Raw genomic sequence first — 20,133 nt, forward strand, 5'->3', positions numbered from 1 at the left:
TGTTATTAAACGAGTTATTGAACTTTGTGTAAAAAAATTTAACAAAATGTGATTTGAAGATCTTCGTTTATCACTTTAAAATGTTTCTCACATGAAAAATAAAAATAAAAATATTCCTTACGAAACTACGATTGTTAGAGTATAACTTGAACTTCATTATGCCATATTTTCAAAGCAATAGGAAACATTTTTTTTTAAGAATAAGTTTTCCGAAATGTATATTATGGCTATAATTGATCCCTAGAGTCCAAAATGTCACATTTTTTTCTGAATGGATCGTGATCATCGATTATCATGAAATTACTTATATTTGTCCAATAACTAATGTTTATCCAGTAATTTTCTGTTAAAAAGTACTAAAAATACTGTATTTATCTAAAAATACATCTTACTAGATTTTTATAAAGGGTCAGGGCACCCTGCATTAAGGATCAAGTCTTCTTTAGTAAAGGATTAAGTCTTCTGTTACTTAAAAAATAATACAATTTTATCTACGAGTTCATGTATCGTTCAAACTTTTGGAGCATATAAACTTGATATTACATGCTGTCAGATATACAAAAGACGATGAGTTGCATAATTTTCCAAAAAGATATGATGAAAATTACAAAAGGGGATCAAGTATCCCCGTTCTCCCCTACAGTTTTGGATCCACACATAAAATTTGCATGTTATTAGGTCGTTTTGGGTTTGGTGGTATTTTGGTGGCCACAGTTTTTTTCAATTTATAAAATATTAACGTTTTTTTTAAATCAAAACTTGAGGGGAAAATATTATTAAAAAAAATAAATATAACCTCACAATTTTATCTTATTTATATAATAAAGAAGTTATGAAGCAAAGAAACAAGTGGTCAACGATACCCCACTCTTCACTATCTATGTCTTTTTAAACCACCCCACGCGACAGAAAAATAAAAAAAAACATGTTTTATTATGTAAAAATGTCTGCTGAATGGATTTTTTTTTTTTTAATATATCTTTATTAGTACCAAATCATCATTACATTTATATTACATTAATACATTAAATTAGGTGTTCAGTTCAATAATGAACTTTCAGAGCCCTATAATTTAATAATCATTAAAATTTATTTATTCGACTTAAATTTTCTGAGCACAATCAAGCATTTTTATAAAGGAGAACATCCTGTAGTGAAAAAAAAAATATTTTAAACTAAAAACTAAAGCTATCCTAAAATCAAACTAATTGTAGAGAGAGCGAATCTCTGCGATGGAAGACTGCATCGATTTGCCTCTGAAGTTGGAGATGATTTTGTTGGTCATCTCTTCGATCGATTCAATGCCCGCAATCCGATGAAGATCTTCGGTGCTGTGCCAAGGTGGAAGCCGCAAAATCATTTTCAGAACCTTGTTCTGAATCCTCTGGATGGCTTTCTTCCTCGTCGCGCAGCAGCTAGACCAAATCGGAACTGCATACATTATCGCAGGTCGGAAAACTTGCTTATAAATAAGCATCTTATTCTTCAGGCACAGCCGGGATTTCCTGTTGATGAGAGAATAAAGAGATTTAGTATATTTATTACACTTAGATTGAATATATTCAATGTGATTTTTAAAAGTAAGATTCCGATCAAGTGTAAGTCCCAAGTACTTCACGTGATCAGACCATTCTAATGAAACCCCATTAAAAGTTATGGAATGATTTTCATTAGGTTTTAAAAATTGAGCTCTTGGCTTATGGGGAAATAAAATAAGTTGAGTTTTGGAAGCGTTAGGAGAAATTTTCCACATTTTCAAGTAATTCAAAAAGGAATTTAAATTTTGTTGCAATCTATTGCGTACCACCCGTAAATTTCGACCTTTGGCTGAAAGCAAAGTATCGTCAGCAAATAATCTTCTACCTTTTCCTTCTGGTACATCAGGAAGATCAGAAGTAAAAATATTGTATAAGATTGGCCCAAGTATACTACCCTGAAGGACCCCAGCTCTAATGGGTGTCCTTTCAGAGCATGAATTTTGATAGCTTACTTGTAAGGTTCGGCTAGTCAAATAATTTTGTATAATTTTGGTGAGATATACAGGAAAATCAAATCGAGCTAATTTAGCTACTAAACCTTTGTGCCAAACACTGTCAAAAGCTTTTTCAATATCAAGAAGAGCAACACCAGTTGAATAACCTTCAGATTTGCTAGCGTTTATCATATTAGTTACACTCAAAAGTTGATGTGTAGTAGAATGTCCATGACGAAAACCAAATTGCTCATCAGGGAAAATAGAATTCTGATTAATGTGAATCATCATTCTATTCAAAATAACTCTCTCAAATAGTTTACTTAAAGAAGGGAGCAAACTAATTGGTCGATAACTTGAAGGCTCTGAAGCACTTTTTCCGGGTTTTAAAATTGGAGTTACTTTGGCATTTTTCCATTTATTGGGAAAATAAGCCAAGTGAAAACATTTATTGAAGATTTTAACTAAAAAATTTAAAGTGCTTTCAGGCAACTTTTTACTAAGAATATAGAAAATCCCATCTTCCCCTGGGGCTTTCATATTTTTTATATTTTTGCAAATCAATTTAAGTTCATCAATATTTGTCTCACAAGAACTTTCAAATACATTTTGTTTAGAAAGAATATCATCAAATTCAAGGGAAATTTGAGCATCAATTGGACTTACAACGTTTAAATTAAAATCATGAGCAGACTCAAATTGTTGGGCCAATTTTTGAGCTTTTTCTGCATTCGTTAAAAGAAGTTTATCCCCGTCTTTCAAAGTAGGAATTGGCTTCTGGGGCTTTTTCAGAATTTTAGTTAATTTCCAAAATGGCTTTGAGTAGGGTTTTATGTCCTCTACTGCTTTGGCAAAATTTTCATTACGAATAAAATTTAAACGACGTTTGATCTCTTTTTGAAAATCGCAATAAATAAATTTCAAATAAGGATCCCTAGTACGTTGATATTGGCGTCGACGAATGTTTTTCAGTCGTATCAAAAACTGAAGATCATCATCGATCAAAGGTTTATTAAATTTATGTTTAACTTTAGGTATTGAAGCGGCTTTAGCATTGACTATTGAAGTTGTCAAATTTTCTACAGCCAAATCAATATCTTCAATTGAATACAGTGGAACGTTTACATTCAAATTACGTTCAATAAAATTCCTATATCGCTCCCAGTCAGCTTTTTGAAAGTTAAAAGTTGATTTTAAAGGGTTTTCAATGGGACTTTGGGATAAAGAAAAAGTTACTGGAAGGTGGTCTGAATCGAGGTCCGCATGAGTAACTAATTGACTACAATGCTCGCCTAAATCCGTTAGAACCAAATCAATTGTGGAAGGATTTCTGATCGAAGAAAAACAAGTATGCCCATTAGGATATTCAACAGTATAATAACCTGCAGAGCAGTCATTAAATAAAATATTCCCATTTGAATTTGATGAAATATTATTCCAAGATCGGTGTTTTGCATTAAAGTCAGCAATAATAAAAAATTTAGATTTGTTTCTGGTGAGTTTTTGTAAATCTCCCTTCAAAAAATTTTTCTGTTCACCGCTGCATTGATAAGGCAAATATGCGGCAATAATTATAATTTTCCCCATAGAAGTTTCTAATTCAATTCCAATTGTTTCTAAGACTTTTGTATTGAAAGAAGGAAGAAGTCTAAATTTGAGACGACTATTGATGACAATAGCTACACCCCCACCTTGTCGATCAAGTCGATCATTTCGCAAAATTTTAAAGAAAGCATTGCTTTTCAAGTTAATGTCTGGCTTTAAAAAAGTTTCAGTGATGGCAGCAATATGTATGTTTTGAGTTTTCAAAAATAAAAAGAATTCATCTTGGTTAGCCAGCAAAGATCTAGCATTCCAATTCATAATATTTAAACATCTATTTGGATCCATGAGGGAATCGTAAAGTCATAATAATTTTGTTAGCATAATTAAAAGAAGTTTGGAAAGCTTCAAACATTGAATTTGCTTTCAACATAAGTTGCATCATTTCCATTAAATTTTGATGCAAAAATTTTAATTTTTCCTCAGTAATCTCACCCAAATCAACAAAATTGTTAGGATCAGAAAATGAAGGAGAAGAACAAGTATTTGAATTTCGGGGATTTTCCCAAGCCTTCGCATGAACGTTGAGACTTGGCTTTTTCCCATGTTTATTAGTAATGCCTGGAGAGGGCAACCCATTTTCAACCACCTCTGAGAACGATAAACAACGAGTCTGTGGCGCAGATTCAGCACAGGTAACATTAAAATCACTTCGGGTATTACCCAGCCGTGATTCCAATGTAGACCGAGGCTGAATGCGAACAGGTAGGTTGTTTGCCGGCTCGACGTGTGAAGACGAAAAAGAGGAAGGAGGAGAAGAAACTTTTCTGGATTCTTTGGGATTTTTCCTAGAAGCAATAATTTTTGCCCTGATGGGACAGTCTAGCGAATTCGAGGAATGAGTACCTGCGCAATTTGCACACTTGAAAAATTCTGTTTTTGGTTTATCACCACCATAAAGGCATTTAGATTTTTCATGATCGAATGAGCCGCAAAGCATGCATCTGGCATTCATTCTACAATTTTTAGTGCCGTGACAAAAAGCTTGACAACGACGACATTGCGTAATATTTTGAAGGAAATTGGTTGAAGATTTTCGAAAAGGTTCGAATTTGACTCGACAATGAAACATAAGACGAGCCTTTTCAAGAATTTGCAAATTATTAACTTGATCCTTTTTAAAATGGATCAAATAAATCTCAGGAGCAAAACCAACACTACTGATATTATTCGTGTTGGTTCTTTTCCTCATTTGAATTACTTGAATTGGAAAAAAAACCTAACAAAGAATTTAATTCAGTTGTGATCTCATCCGGTGTCTGATCGCCGGTGAGACCACGAAGTACAACTTTAAAAGGACGATCACTTCTAGTATCGTACGTAAAAAATTGGTGTTTTTTATTATTCAAATAATTTAAAATTTTTTGAAAATCATTAAAAGATTCCGCCAAAATACGAGCAGTTCCCCTTCGACCGATCTGAAAAGAAATCTTCACATCCTTGACGGAAGTGACGATTTCTTTTCGAAAGGCATTGAAGTCAGAAATCGTGACCGTAATTGGTGGAACCTTTTCATTTTTAAGAGTATAAGAAGAAGAAGGTTTCTTAGTACTCTTATCAGAATTAAATATGAATATTTCCTCATCACCGATGTTATGAAGGACATCGAATGAATTGGAAATTTCAACTTTTTTGGGCGATGGACCTGAATTAGGTTCGGCAATCCGTTTTTTTCCGGCCCTTGAACCGGCCGATGACTTCCCCATGCTGGAAAGAAAAGAGAAAAATATGAATAAAAGAAAATAGAAATAATTTTAGCACTGAAAAGTGCTGATTGAAAAACAGGTAAGGAAAAAATAAATAATGTAAAAATGTTCCTGCAGATACACAGCAACGATACGATGCTCCGGCGTACGTGTTGACGGCTCAACGGTACAGATGGAAGTGATGTTTATCCAGTTATTATCTGTTAAAAAGGATCAAAAATACTGTATTTATCTAAAAACTAGAAAATTGGGCCTTTAAGTATGCAATGACTTTACAGTAGTAGACAAACTTTTGGAATTCTCTTTGCCTGATGCTTACAAACTGTGAAATGAAAACTAATAAGGCAAAACATAGTTAACGGACCTTTTATCTTCGGATTTTACTAGATTTTTGACAAGGGTCAGGGCACCCTGCATTAAGGATCAAGCCTCCTTTAGGATCAAGTCTCCTGTAACTTAAAAAATATCACAATTTTCTTAGTCTTATGAAAATACTTCTAGTTTATCTACGAGATTGTAACCGTTGTTACAAAACGCTTTAGATGTTTTTCAATGTTTCCAAATGTAATGTATAAGCTGTTGTGTCGTTTGTTAAATGTTAGGTAGAGAGTTAGGGTATGAGGTTTATAATAGCTAGTTACTTTTGTTTAAAATTCAAAAACACAATAACATAATTTGTTAGTATTAATTCAGGCGGGCTTCAGCGAGGGTGTTGATGTTCATAGTACTATGAACATGGAGGGATGGTCCTCCATATTGGGTGGCGTAGCAAAAAGAAAAATGATAAGAAGGCAAGAAAGAAGATGACCTAGTTTCCGTTGTAGGTCACTTTAATTCTGGCGTTCGTATGTGCTAGTAGTGAGTGTTAAAAGTAAAAGAAACTATATGTTAGTGGCTATAATTGTTCAGGACCATATCCAAATCATTCAGGTAAATGATAAAATTTAACTGTGATTATTCCGGTTTCTACAACGCTCTGGTTCGATTATAGGACCTTGAAATTTTGGATCAATATTTCCGTGAAAAACCACGAGACCTCACCGGCACATACGATTCGGCCTAGGTAGTCCTAGACTGCCTACGCCTAAACCGTAAAGGACTCCACTCTCTGGTTCTGCGGAGCCATAATCGCGAAGGAGAGAAGTCTCAGGCCTTAGTGCCTTAATTATCAAGGAGACCCCCTCTCGGCGCGACCAATACGGCCTTGCTGTGGTCCGCCGATTGTGCCAAGGAGGGAAGACGCCATTGTCTATCATTTTCTCGGCCCAAATACGCCATTTTGGGCCACCTACGCAAGCCACTTTAGTAGTCCCTGATTACTCAAGCCGGAGACCAGAGCAGAAGCAGGATCATCAATCATCAGTACCAGTAAGCGCGCCAACGATCACAGTAAATCCATCGATGGTATGTACAAGCAAAAAAAAAACTAATTGAAGTGCCCCTGAACCACACTAAACACACCCACACCCACACTTTTTTCAAGTAATAAAAACCCTCGAATTCCAAGTCAATAAATTTTGCAGTTTCAACTAAATATAAACTTTTTCTGATTTAGCAAGAAACACCACAGTTTACTCCTTAGAATTTTGTTCCGCGTTCCCTCCGGGTACCCAGTAGTAGGCCGACCCTGAGACACAGTTCAGGGGTCTCCTGCTGCTGAGCTAGATTTCCGGGAGTGTTGGACCAGTAGGTTTTACTTGGCACCCAACGTAAATTCGTTTAGGTAACCGGAGGTTCGAGTAGAATGAAAAAAATCTAATGATTTTTTGTTTAGGGCGGTAGGTGAGTACACAAGTTAGCTTTGCTAATTGTGTAATCGTCTCACACTGGAATCTTGCTAATCAAAAAGTTGAACCTGATAAATTAAAACTTTTAAACATTTGCTTTGGTAATTCCATAAGATAGTGCAATTTGCACCTATAAAATTTTAATCAAAGTTTCATAATATGCAATATAATTTTAAATCTACAAGAGCAACTATTAACTATTTTGTTCAAGGTCCTGAATGATCATTCCTATTACACAATAAAACACGAGAGAAATCAAATCATTTATTCAACCGTACTAAACTATCCTAATTGTTGTCCTGATCGTTTATTTATTTCAATCATCATATTTATTGCCACGGAAATCAGAAAATTCATTTATTATCTAATTGTGTTACTAAATATCTAAATACGTGTTAATTTATTTCGATTTTAATTTATTTATATTGTCGCGTATCTTCTATCGAAAGTTTTGTCTTAATTTATTTTTCACTTTTAAACCGTCACGAACTGTCCTACCATGAACTCAGAATATGCCTTGCCATATCGTTCCCTGAACGTCACACATCTTCTAGACGATGAGCTGGAGTATGAACTGGCCATCCGCGGAGTAAAATATGCTAGTGGTGAATCTAGAGATGCAAAAAGAAGAAAATTACGAAACGTTCTAAAAGAACAGCGGGAAACAGGAAACTTTGAAACACGTCGCGTAAAAGAAAGTGAAAGGGAAACCGAATTTCAAGTAGTTGATGAAAAACTTGCGAAAATTCGTGATGCGTTGGAAAACCGCAAAGCTAGGAAGTCGATGTTACCAGAATTGAAAACGCGATTACTTCATATCTATTTCCGGGTGATTAGGCTGAAAGAGGTATTTGAAACTCAAAATTTAGAAGATTTAGCGATCATGCTTCTTAATGATCATTTTCACATGTTGTCGTCTGATCCAGAGGCAGCTCTAGAAACTTCTCAAAGAATAGTAGAAGAAATAAACCGTTTGAAGGAAGTAGATTTGTATAGGCAAGAAACAGATTTAGATTCAGAGCCGGATAACATCGACGAGCATAGCGAGGAGGGATTCGACGCAGAACCGCGAGCGAAAGCTAGCACTCCGTATCCTGTCAGAGAACCTGATTCTGAAGTTCAACATTCTGCGGACATGTTTGAAAAGCTGATGGTATTTGTCGAACAGGTTGTCACGAAGAAGTTTGACGAATTGAAACAGGATAGCGGAAGTAGCAAGGTAGAATCGTTGAGAAAGAAGCAGGAAGGAGAAAAATTTAAGGTTCGGGAAGAAGTAAGAAAAGTCTCACGAGAGCCGCGTAAGTATGAGTTTCGTATGCGTCCGGGAAAAGCGGAGACCGAAAACGAGTTATCGGACTCTAGCGCTGAGGAAGGGATCGAATCAAGAAAGGTTTTGAAGCGTCGACCCAGATCTGTAGCTGAATGGAAGCTCAAGTACGATGGCCGTGACGAAGGAAGGAATTTGAATAGATTCATAACGGAAGTGGAGTTCATGGCGGAAGCAGAAGGGATTGATAAAGAATCTCTTTTTAATGAGGCTATCCATTTGTTTGTAGGAGATGCCAGAGCTTGGTATATTGAGGGAAAGAAAAGTAGGGATTTCAGGAACTGGACCGAACTTGTATCTGACCTCAAAATGGAATATCAGCCACCGGATATGGATTTCCATTATGAGCAACAAGCGTCCCAGCGGAGGCAAAGAAGATCCGAGAAGTTTCAGGACTTCTATGCCTCAATAATGGAGATTTTCAGCAGGATGGCCGATCCACCTTCAGAAGATCGGATGTTTCAAATAGTGTTTCGTAATTTGAGATCTGACTACAAAAACTCGTTGTTGGTCAAAGGAGTCAAATCATTGCGTAGTTTGAAGATTTGGGGAAGAAAGTTAGATGCGGCGAATTGGTCTTTGTATCGGGGTAGCACATTTAATGAACCGAATCTTAGGGCTCAGGTGAACGAGGTTTTTGGGCATTCAGCGTCAAGGGGTCAGAGGTCAAATGAGAACACCTGGAACAATCATGGAGCTCAGAGGAAGCTGGAATGGAGGAACTCGAATCACACCAGGTCGGCGAAGGATCCATCTACCAACGGTTTCGGCAAGAAATACTACGAGGCGGAGAAAAAACATACGACTGGCCAGAACACCAACCAAGAGAGGCGAAGAGACGTACCAGAAGCAGGAAGTAGCAGAGGGACGTTAGACAGGAGAGTATCGGAATACCGGAAGCCAGATCCCACCGTTTGCTTCAATTGTCGAGGCAATTATCATCACTATAGCGCGTGCCTGAAGGAGAGGGAAGTTTTTTGTACAGTCTGTGGCTTTCATGATTTCGTGAAGGAATCGTGCCCAGTATGTGCAAAAAACGACAGGAAGTCGTCGTAGGAGGTCGTCGACAGAAAAGCAAAAATCCTCAAAATAAATTTGTTTTACAGGAGGCGGAAGTAGCTGAATTCGTTTTGAGCGTCGAGGGAGACAATCGACCGTTCACCAGAATCAACGTAATGGGGATCAGCATGCTAGGTTTGTTGGACTGCGGAGCGCAGCTAACAGTGATTGGAACCGGAAGTAGGAAGTTGTTGAGCGACCTCAAACTCAAAATGCAGCCCACTTCGATCAAACTGTCAGCAGCAGATGGAACCAACATCGGAGTGCAGGGATCCGTAGACATGCCGGTAACGTTCGACGGTCAGACACGAATAGTTTCAACTTTAGTAGCCCCTGGATTGAAACGTCGCCTAATCTTAGGAATGAATTTTTGGAAAATTTTCAACATAGAACCCACAATCAAGAAGATAGAGGAATTTTCGGTAGAGGAGCTAGAAGGTGAAGAAAAAGAAGGAGAAAATTTAACACCAGATCAAATAAAGCAAATTGAAGAAGTTAAGAAACAGTTCAAGGTTTTTGTAGAAGGAAAAAAGCTAGAAGCAACCCCTTTATACACAGCGAAAATTGAGTTTTTGGAGGAGTTTAAGAACGAGCCACCTATTCGATTAAACCCGTACCCATGGTCACCAGAAGTCCAGAAAAGTGTCAACGAGGAGCTAGATAAATGGATCGAGTCAGGAGTAGTCGAGCGTTCCAACAGCGATTGGGCCTTACTGATAGTACCAGTCATGAAGAAGGAAACCCTAGAAGATGGTACCGAGCGAATGAAGGTCCGAATGTGTCTCGATGCTAGGAAATTGAACGCAAGAACCCGTCGTGATGCATATCCTCTTCCGCATCAGGACCGTATCTTGAGCAGGCTGGGGGCGTCAAAGTATTTGTCCACAATCGACTTATCTAAAGCTTTTTGGCAAGTACCTTTGGACCCTCAATCCAGGAAGTATACGGCGTTCCGGGTGTTTGGAAGAGGATTATTCCAGTTTCGTCGGCTTCCATTTGGTCTTGTCAACTCCAGTGCTGTTTTATCGAAGGTCATGGACGAAACCTTAGGCTATGGAGAACTGGAACCAAACGTGTTCGTCTACCTTGACGATATCGTCATTGCTAGCAACACGTTTGACGACCACATTCGTAGCCTCAAAGAAGTAGCAAGAAGATTGGAGAAGGCAAACCTCACAATAAACCTGGAGAAGTCAAAATTCTGTGTTCCAGAGCTACCCTATTTAGGATTCATCTTGTCTGGTAACGGCGTGCGACCTAATCCTGATAAAATTGAGGCTATAATAAATTTCGAACGTCCCACATCAGTTAGATCGCTGAGAAGGTTTCTGGGGATGACAAACTATTATCGGAGGTTTATAAGCGAGTTTAGTGAAACTACTGCGCCCTTGACTAATCTATTAAAAGGAAACCCAAAAACCGTCCAGTGGAACGCGCAGGCAGAGGAAGCTTTTAATTGCCTGAAAGAAAAATTAATAACCGCCCCGATTTTAGCTTGTCCAGATTTCCAGAAGCCTTTCACGATCCAAACTGATGCGAGTGACACAGCTGTGGCAGGAGTTTTAACTCAAGAAGCTGAAGGAGGGGAGCACGTGATCGCTTACTTCTCGCGTAAACTCACCATGTCACAAAGGGCATGGAAAGCGGTGGAGAAGGAAGGAGCAGCAGCGTTAGAGGCGATTGAAAAATTTAGGCCGTACGTGGAAGGGACTCACTTTACCCTTATCACCGACTCGTCAGCATTATCATTTATTATGAATAGTAAATGGAAACCATCGTCAAAATTGAGTCGTTGGAGCATGCTTCTACAGCAATTCGATATGAGCATAAAACACCGCAAGGGCTCGGAAAACGTGGTTCCCGATGCACTATCGAGAGCTGTAGAGGCCATCAATGCTCATAATGACGACTGGTATTCCAAACTATTCATAAAAGTGAAAAACTCTCCAGATGATTATTTAGATTTCAAAATAGAAAATGGAAAATTGTTTAAGTATGTTGCAGCTAAAATGGAAACGATGGATTATCGCTACGAGTGGAAGCTGTGTGTTCCCTCCGAGCTTAAGAAGGAAATTCTTGAGAGAGAACACGACCAGGTACTCCACCCAGGGTTCGAGAAAACCATCCATCGCTTAAAACTTCGGTATTTTTGGCCCAGCATGGCAGCGGATTGCCGGAAACACATCAAGGTATGCAGCACCTGCAAGCAATGCAAGCCGTCCAACATCGGATCCGCACCACCAATGGGGAACCAACGTCTCACCAGCAAACCTTTTCAAATCTTGGCGCTTGATTTTATACAGAATCTACCGCGAAGCCGAAGCGGGAACTGCCATTTGTTAGTTCTGATGGACATATTTTCAAAATGGTCACTTCTTGTTCCGGTAAGAAGGATTGATGGTAAACAAGTTTGTCAAATTGTTGAGAATTGCTGGATGAGACGATTTGGAACCCCAGAGGTAATCATCAGCGACAACGCCACAACGTTCCGGGGGAAGGAATTCCAAGCCTTGCTGTCCAGAAGAGGAATCCGTCACTGGCCCAACGCACGTCACCACAGTCAGGCGAATCCCGTGGAACGTGTCAATCGGACCATCAATGCATGCTTGAGGTCGTATATGCAACCGGACCAACGCGTATGGGACTCGAAAATAAGCGAAGTTGAAGAGTTTCTCAACACAACGGTGCATGCATCCACTGGGATGTCCCCGTACCGCATACTGTACGGACATGAGAAAATAATCAGTGGAGAGGAGCATCAGATGGAGAGGGAGACTAATGAATATTCCATCGAAGATCGTGATAATGTTCGCAAGAAACTTAATGAAAAGATGTTCAATTTGGTTCAAGATAATTTACGCAAAAGTCATGAAAGGTGTCAAAATAATTACAATTTAAGGCATAAAAAGTTTTGTCCAGCTTACCGTGTAGGGCAGAAGGTCTACAAGCGTAACTTTCAGCTATCGTCAGCAGCAGATCGCTATAATGCGAAGTATGGCCTTTTGTATACACCGTGCACGGTGGTAGCGAAGAGAGGCAGTAGCTCGTACGAGCTAGCAGATGAAGCAGGAAAGATCCTCGGGGTTTTTTCAGCTGCAGACCTTCGCCCTGGAGAAGATGAGCCCGAACAAACAACCTAAAAAGCAAAAACAATATCAGTGCACACTCTTTCGCTAAGCGGAATAGCTCTCATGCGTATTTACGTGGTACTCGTTCAGCATAGCAAGCACGTGTTGATCAGTGCGTAGTGGTCATCATATGCTATCGTTGCGCGTGAGAGGCAGAGGCTCGGAGATCGCGTCGGGACGCCGATGAGTTCTCACCAAAAGTAGCCAATCGCGTGAAGGGGAGAGTGAGTGCCAGCCAACCATCATCATCATGGGATCCCTATCATCTTCAGCTTGCAGTGAGTGCCGTGCCGGATTGTCGGTGACGTCGCTCACGAGAAAAAAAAGTAGAATGCACCGAAATGCATTATTAAAAATGTTTGATGCCGGTGATTATTAGTTAGATTAGTTTTGCATGCATATTAGTAAATTAAAAAGGAAAGTTAAATTTTCGTGTTGGCGCCACACAAAAATGCATGCTAGGATAGATAGTCAGTAGGATAGTAGTTCAGTTAGGAATTTTCAATTTATTAATTTATTTATTTTAATTCGTAGTTTGTCGTAATATCTTTTAATATGTTTGTGATAGATGAATATTTATGAAAATAGTCAATTGAATAAAAAAAAGAACAAATCAGTTTAACACTTAGTACCTGAGCACATTTTTGCACATTAGGAAACAGCCATGTTGAAAACCGCTCGTTTTCAGCATCCTTCCTTTCAACTCAGGACGGCCGCCTGAGGGAATTATGCTGAAAATAACCGTTGATCAGCTTAACATCATCAGATACATAGTAATTTTGTACGTTCTGATCATCATAGGTTCACCATAAGCATTTCCATTTTTAATCTGCTCGTCTTGTAAATTTTGGCAAATTATCCGTTGAAAACACAATCGTTATAACACAATGTCCGTCTTTATTGTACGTCCGCGTGGTGATCACTACTGGAAGATCATCTTTTGTAGATTCTTATCATCATCAACTGTCAAACGAAGTAGTGAGATGAGTACTAAAAACGATCACCAATTGCTCGTGTAATCAAAAAGGTATATCAACAGGAATGAGATCAAATGTGTTGGATTATGGCAATTTTCCTTTAGGGTAAATTGACCAATAGTTGCCACAAGATTTTTAATGGTATTTCATTTTTTGATACTTTTATTGAATTTTATCCAACTTTGAAAGAAGTTGCTATGAAATTATATGCACTGCAAATGTCTAATAGTCTTAGTTTATTCGTGAATACTTTTTGTAGATAAAATAAACAATTCATCCCAATTGCTTATTTTGTCGTGGTGGGGGGATAGTGTAACCGTTGTTACAAAACGCTTTAGATGTTTTTCAATGTTTCCAAATGTAATGTATAAGCTGTTGTGTCGTTTGTTAAATGTTAGGTAGAGAGTTAGGGTATGAGGTTTATAATAGCTAGTTACTTTTGTTTAAAATTCAAAAACACAATAACATAATTTGTTAGTATTAATTCAGGCGGGCTTCAGCGAGGGTGTTGATGTTCATAGTACTATGAACATGGAGGGATGGTCCTCCATATTGGGTGGCGTAGCAAAAAGAAAAATGATAAGAAGGCAAGAAAGAAGATGACCTAGTTTCCGTTGTAGGTCACTTTAATTCTGGCGTTCGTATGTGCTAGTAGTGAGTGTTAAAAGTAAAAGAAACTATATGTTAGTGGCTATAATTGTTCAGGACCATATCCAAATCATTCAGGTAAATGATAAAATTTAACTGTGATTATTCCGGTTTCTACAACGCTCTGGTTCGATTATAGGACCTTGAAATTTTGGATCAATATTTCCGTGAAAAACCACGAGACCTCACCGGCACATACGATTCGGCCTAGGTAGTCCTAGACTGCCTACGCCTAAACCGTAAAGGACTCCACTCTCTGGTTCTGCGGAGCCATAATCGCGAAGGAGAGAAGTCTCAGGCCTTAGTGCCTTAATTATCAAGGAGACCCCCTCTCGGCGCGACCAATACGGCCTTGCTGTGGTCCGCCGATTGTGCCAAGGAGGGAAGACGCCATTGCCTATCATTTTCTCGGCCCAAATACGCCATTTTGGGCCACCTACGCAAGCCACTTTAGTAGTCCCTGATTACTCAAGCCGGAGACCAGAGCAGAAGCAGGATCATCAATCATCAGTACCAGTAAGCGCGCCAACGATCACAGTAAATCCATCGATGGTATGTACAAGCAAAAAAAAAACTAATTGAAGTGCCCCTGAACCACACTAAACACACCCACACCCACACTTTTTGCAAGTAATAAAAACCCTCGAATTCCAAGTCAATAAATTTTGCAGTTTCAACTAAATATAAACTTTTTCTGATTTAGCAAGAAACACCACAGTTTACTCCTTAGAATTTTGTTCCGCGTTCCCTCCGGGTACCCAGTAGTAGGCCGACCCTGAGACACAGTTCAGGGGTCTCCTGCTGCTGAGCTAGATTTCCGGGAGTGTTGGACCAGTAGGTTTTAAGATCATGTATCGTTCAAACTTTTGGAGCATATAAACTTGAAATTACAGGCTGTCAGGAAATGCAAAAGACGATAAGTTGCATAATTTTCCCAAAAAGATATGATTAATATAACAAAAAGGGGATCAAGTATCCCCATTCTTCCCTACAATTTTGGTTCAACTCATAAAATTTGCATGTTATTAGATCGTTTCAGGTTTGGTGATATTACGGTGATATTACATATTACAGTGATAGTACAGTCCGTTAGAGTTTACTCTGTCTGTATACTGCTTCAAAGTAGTTGATCCGTGAGGAATAAGCAAAGAAATGACATAAGATGAAAAAGCTACAAGTAAAATTTAACTCGTTCATTTTCAACTTTTTCATCTCTGTTAATTTTTTATCATCCTAAAATTTTCTTAATCTTGAAATATTCTCATTAAAAGTAAATATCATCGATGTTTGATAGACATTTCGAAAAGTAACTTCCTCATAACTTTAGCAAAATTTCAACCACCGTACACTACTCTGCATTCTTAATTAATTTAAAACCTTTTCTGTGTTACGACTTTTCTCTCTCTCTCTCCCAACCCATTCTAACGTCCTGCGGCTGTAGGTGTGAAAACATCATGACCTGTCCAATGAAGGAGATCGGTTCCGGTTCAGAGCACTGTCCCTACGATTGGCTGGCCGTTTATGATGGCCGAGACGAGCACGCACCGCCGATCGGAAAATTCTGCGGGATGGGAAAATTTCCCTTCAGTATCATCGGTAAGAAAGAGTAAACATTTGTGGTGTTTGTTTATTGTGACTGGACCATTCCGGTGCGGTCCAATGCCGGTTTGGTTCCGGTAAATATTTGTTGTTTTCGAGTGCACTCGGCTAATGTTGCGTGCGTTTTGCTTTGCTCTTTTCCAGGAACGTCCCAGCACATGTACGTGGAGTTTGTGTCATCCCCTGCGGGTCCTCTGCTGAACACCGGCTTCCACTTCAACGTGGGCAACTGGCCAGGGCACGTGGAAACGGTCGGAACCAAACATGGTGCCTGCGATTGGCTTCTCAGCTCCGATGCACTTCGGGCTACCAGCGCTTCCGAAGGGATCTTTCTCAGTGTGGCCCACTGGTATCCACCGAATACGTCCTGCAGTTACCACATTCAGGGCAATGAAGGAGAGATTGTTCGGCTTTATTTCCCAAGGTGAGTGGGCTCTGTTGATTGATTCGCCGGCTACAAAATTATCTCAGAGGTTATTATTCAGCTCTAGGCGACGCGTTATCCAGCACACACGGTGGTCTTCGTTTTCCGTTAGACCAGGAAGCATAGTCTCTTTACGGAACCTTTAATTTAATTTCAACTCGTAGGCATCGCATACGGAAGATATGCGGATGTAAATTTGCGCAAATAGAGTAACATATCATCTACGTTACATCCTGAAATGAGGAATTCAAATAAATTCACGCACCCTGGAAAATTAATTTTAAAATACCCTAAAAATGTTTAAAATTCGAAGTCTACATTTATGCGATATCATTGTGAGTGATTAGACACATTCTACTAACGAATTCGATTCCGAAAAACAATTACCTAAGACTCAATAAGTGCACTAGCACAAAAAATGTGCTTGAATGAAATCCTTCGTAAAAAATGGAGAACGAAGTTGTAAACCACATGGATATGGGCCATTCCACGTCAAGTGTAGGCATAGAGAAAAAAAATCTTTTTCAAAATTGCCAACCAGCGGCGGCGACTTGAGCTAAGATAAAAAAGTTATCAATACCGCATTTTTTTTTCACCTGTAGGCAAACCAGGGGCAACCTAGGTTCGCTCTAACTGCTGTTATCGTACTCATTTATTGCTCTAAAGGCAACCTAGGTTCGCTCGAAAAACGGACGGAGTCGCCCTGAGAAAAAAGTCAGTTTTGCGAGAAGTTCACCAATACTCTCAACGTTGTTGTCAAAACATTAAACAGCTGTTTGTGGCTGAAAACAGTTGAAATAATGAACAGGAAAATGATTATTGCCGCGATTTTCAACCTCTCATCCAAGAAAAATCGTACTATCTGCTGTCCAGTGCAATCCGGACACGAAAAAAGGCAATCCGGATGTGAAGAACCGAGTGAAGAAATCCAGAAGGGAGAACAAAATGACAGCTGCATGTAAACATTGCGCTCGTTCTCACGCACACCTACGTACCTACTGAACCGACGATCATGGCCGTTTTACTATACTTGCAATTTCGGACAAGTTTTTACCGTCATTCTTCAGGTCAACTATCAGTTTCCGGATGTCAACGGGTATTTTTTTGTTAGGAGCAGACATTTTCCTGTTAATATAATCCACAAATGGTTGAAATCTACTAATTTATGCTAAATACCGTTCATTTTACCGTATTTATCGCTCAAACCACTGGAAATTGTCTTTGCTGAGATTCAACTCACGTTTCTGCGTTCGACAGACTGACACATAACTGTTTTCTTGACTAATATTTGACAAAGGCCTCAGTGTACGGACAATTTTTTGACGTCGTTTTGGGACTTTCTATACAAAATGAATTGGATTATTTTTAAGGTTTAATTCATAAACATTTTGAATACTGATCTACAAAAAAGAACTAGTTTCTGCAGCGAATGATGTAATTGTAGTATTTTTATTGACTGAAAAAGTGCACTTTTTGATTGTTTGGATTTCAAGGTACGTGCTGTACGGACAATTTTTTGATACAGTGTACATTAAACCGCTGCAAAAATGACTTTTGCTCCCATATGTTTTTTCGATGTCTTTTAGATCACCAATGATCAGCGTAAAATTTGAGATGGTTTGGTTGATTCCTGAGTTAGCGCAACGCTTTTCAGTTTTGTTTGGAAATTTGTAAGAAAAAAGAAAATTTTGCACATTAAATCATCCAGAAAATTCAAATAAGCTTGAAATGAAGTTTGTCTTTGATTTTTGATTTTGACCATTTCTAAGCTTCATTTTTTGAGAACACGACAATCAGCTAAGCGTTTCATGAAAAAATTTATAACCATTTCAAAATAAAAAATCTGAATCCATTGGAATGTATTTAAAAATGGCGGATTTTGCTTACTAGATCTTTCAATAATTACATGAAATGTTTTTGCAAAGGTTTTATAAATCGATAAGTTCAATAGCTATACAGAGCAATTTTTTATGATTTTTTACTCTCATCCTACCGTTTCACAGCTTTCAAATAAGCAGTCAAAAACGTTAAAATTTAAAAAAATTATTTTGAAAACAAAAATTTCACATAACATCTAATATCTTTTCTGGGGTACAAGTTAGGTTTCTGCTTTGTTCACATGAAATGTACTGCAAGAATCAAATAATATTTTTCATCCAAAGTTATAATTTTTGGAACTTTCAGAATATCTCTGGCGATTTTTGAATGAAAAAAATTGTTTTCCCATACAAATTTCCAAACAAAATTAAAACTCGTTGCGCTAATTCAGGACTTGATGGATCGCTTCCAAAATTTTTGTTGCTACTTCTGGCAGTAAAAACTACCAAAAAAAGTTATGGAAGGTGTAAAAATTTAAGAATTGGAAATTTCCATATAAAGCTTGCTGCGGTCTAATATACATATGAGGCCCTTGGAGCCAAAGGGGTATAAGTGACAAAATGGAAAAAATCGAGATAACCATCTAGAACGAATCCTTGGCTGTCAATCATCATGTGCTGTTTTAATCATAATTTTATTTCACTATTTTGGTATGTTTAGATCTCGTTGAAAAAATCCTGCTAACTGAAATTTCCGTTTTGTTTGGCCTCATATGTATGTACTTATTTAGTTAACTACTTCGAATAATTTTTCGATCTTTTTATAGATTAAATTATGATAGATTCAAGAGAGAAGATTTAAAATAATAAAAATAAGTGAAATATTTTTAATTTTCGAGCTTAGAATATATTGTCACCGTCTATTTGTATTTTGGTTCCTGGAAAGAACAAATCGTTGAAACGATGCTTTTCTTAACAAAAATTTAGATTCAAGGCCTTATGTCCAAGAAGATTATTTTTTCAAAGCACAATAAATCAGTCAACAAACTTATTAAAAACTTTTCAATTTTTTTAAAGTTTTACTGAAATTTTTAGTGCGGTTTTAAGCGTAGATGAAGAGAAAATCAGTCTGTGTGACATTGAGTTATCGTAGACCTTGGCTGATATGAATAAAGCTCTAGTAATTGCTTTTGATATTTTCGAGCAGTTTTGTGAGTCAAATACTTCCAATGGCATGCATATTTTTAATCCGGTGCTGATTGAAAGTAAATGTTCTACTCTGCTTATTCATATCTAGTTAAGCAAACCTTTCGAATTTTGCGATTCTAAAGTTCGAGCTAAGTAAAATCTATCGAAACAATAGCTATTTTCTTATTCATACCACCTCTTGTACAATAAATAAATAAACTAATAAAAACAATTTTATCAAATTTAGTAAATTTATTTGAAAACTAAAACAAAATATGAAGATGAAAAAAAATGTTTAGCTTTTAAAAAAAATTATATTAAGGAGTGCTGAACTCTCATCTTCTGACAGATTTTGTGTATCACCCCGAGCTTTGGAAATATGATGTTTAAAAGTTTTAAAATGAAGCTGAGTTGAGTTTTGAGTGAAACCAATCATTGATAACTGATGAACTAACAAATCTACATGAAATAAAAAATACTGATTCTGAATTTCAATTCATTCAATTCAAAAATAATATTTTGAGGAAGATAAAGCCGAAGGATCTTGAAAAGTTCAATTCTACTTTTTTTTAATGTCACAAATCACCAGTATTACAGACATTACTGAAGAAAGTTTGATAAATGTTTTATTTCATTCGACAAATTTATTAAATCCTTTAAAACGATTTGATGTTTGCTATAAAATATATCTAATATTCAATTTGATTATAAACATAAAAAAAAACTTCCGTATTTTACCGAACGGGGTAAAGGTACAAAATGAAATCTTTTTTAACTTTTTTTTGCAGAAGTTAAAAGTACTTGCGGTCTTAAGGAAAGTTGAGAATTGTTTTTAAACCTCTACTTTAAATGTTTAAGATTTTGTCAAAAAATTAAAAAATCCTAAAATGATTTTTTAA

The 20,133-nt window shown here is 37.6% G+C and overlaps 1 protein-coding gene across 1 annotated transcript in view; it reads left to right on the top strand.

Moving 5' to 3' along the window:
• LOC129750148 (uncharacterized) overlaps window positions 1-20,133 on the top strand; it is a 295,384-nt gene that overhangs the window by 266,703 nt on the left and 8,548 nt on the right. The window contains exons 6-7 of the mRNA XM_055745390.1: window positions 15,648-15,802; window positions 15,950-16,229. Coding sequence (XP_055601365.1) covers window positions 15,648-15,802; window positions 15,950-16,229 — 435 coding nt within the window. The remainder of the gene's footprint in view (window positions 1-15,647; window positions 15,803-15,949; window positions 16,230-20,133) is intronic.

Source organism: Uranotaenia lowii, chromosome 2 (genome assembly GCF_029784155.1).
Source record: "Uranotaenia lowii strain MFRU-FL chromosome 2, ASM2978415v1, whole genome shotgun sequence".
Lineage (NCBI taxonomy): Eukaryota > Metazoa > Arthropoda > Insecta > Diptera > Culicidae > Uranotaenia > Uranotaenia lowii.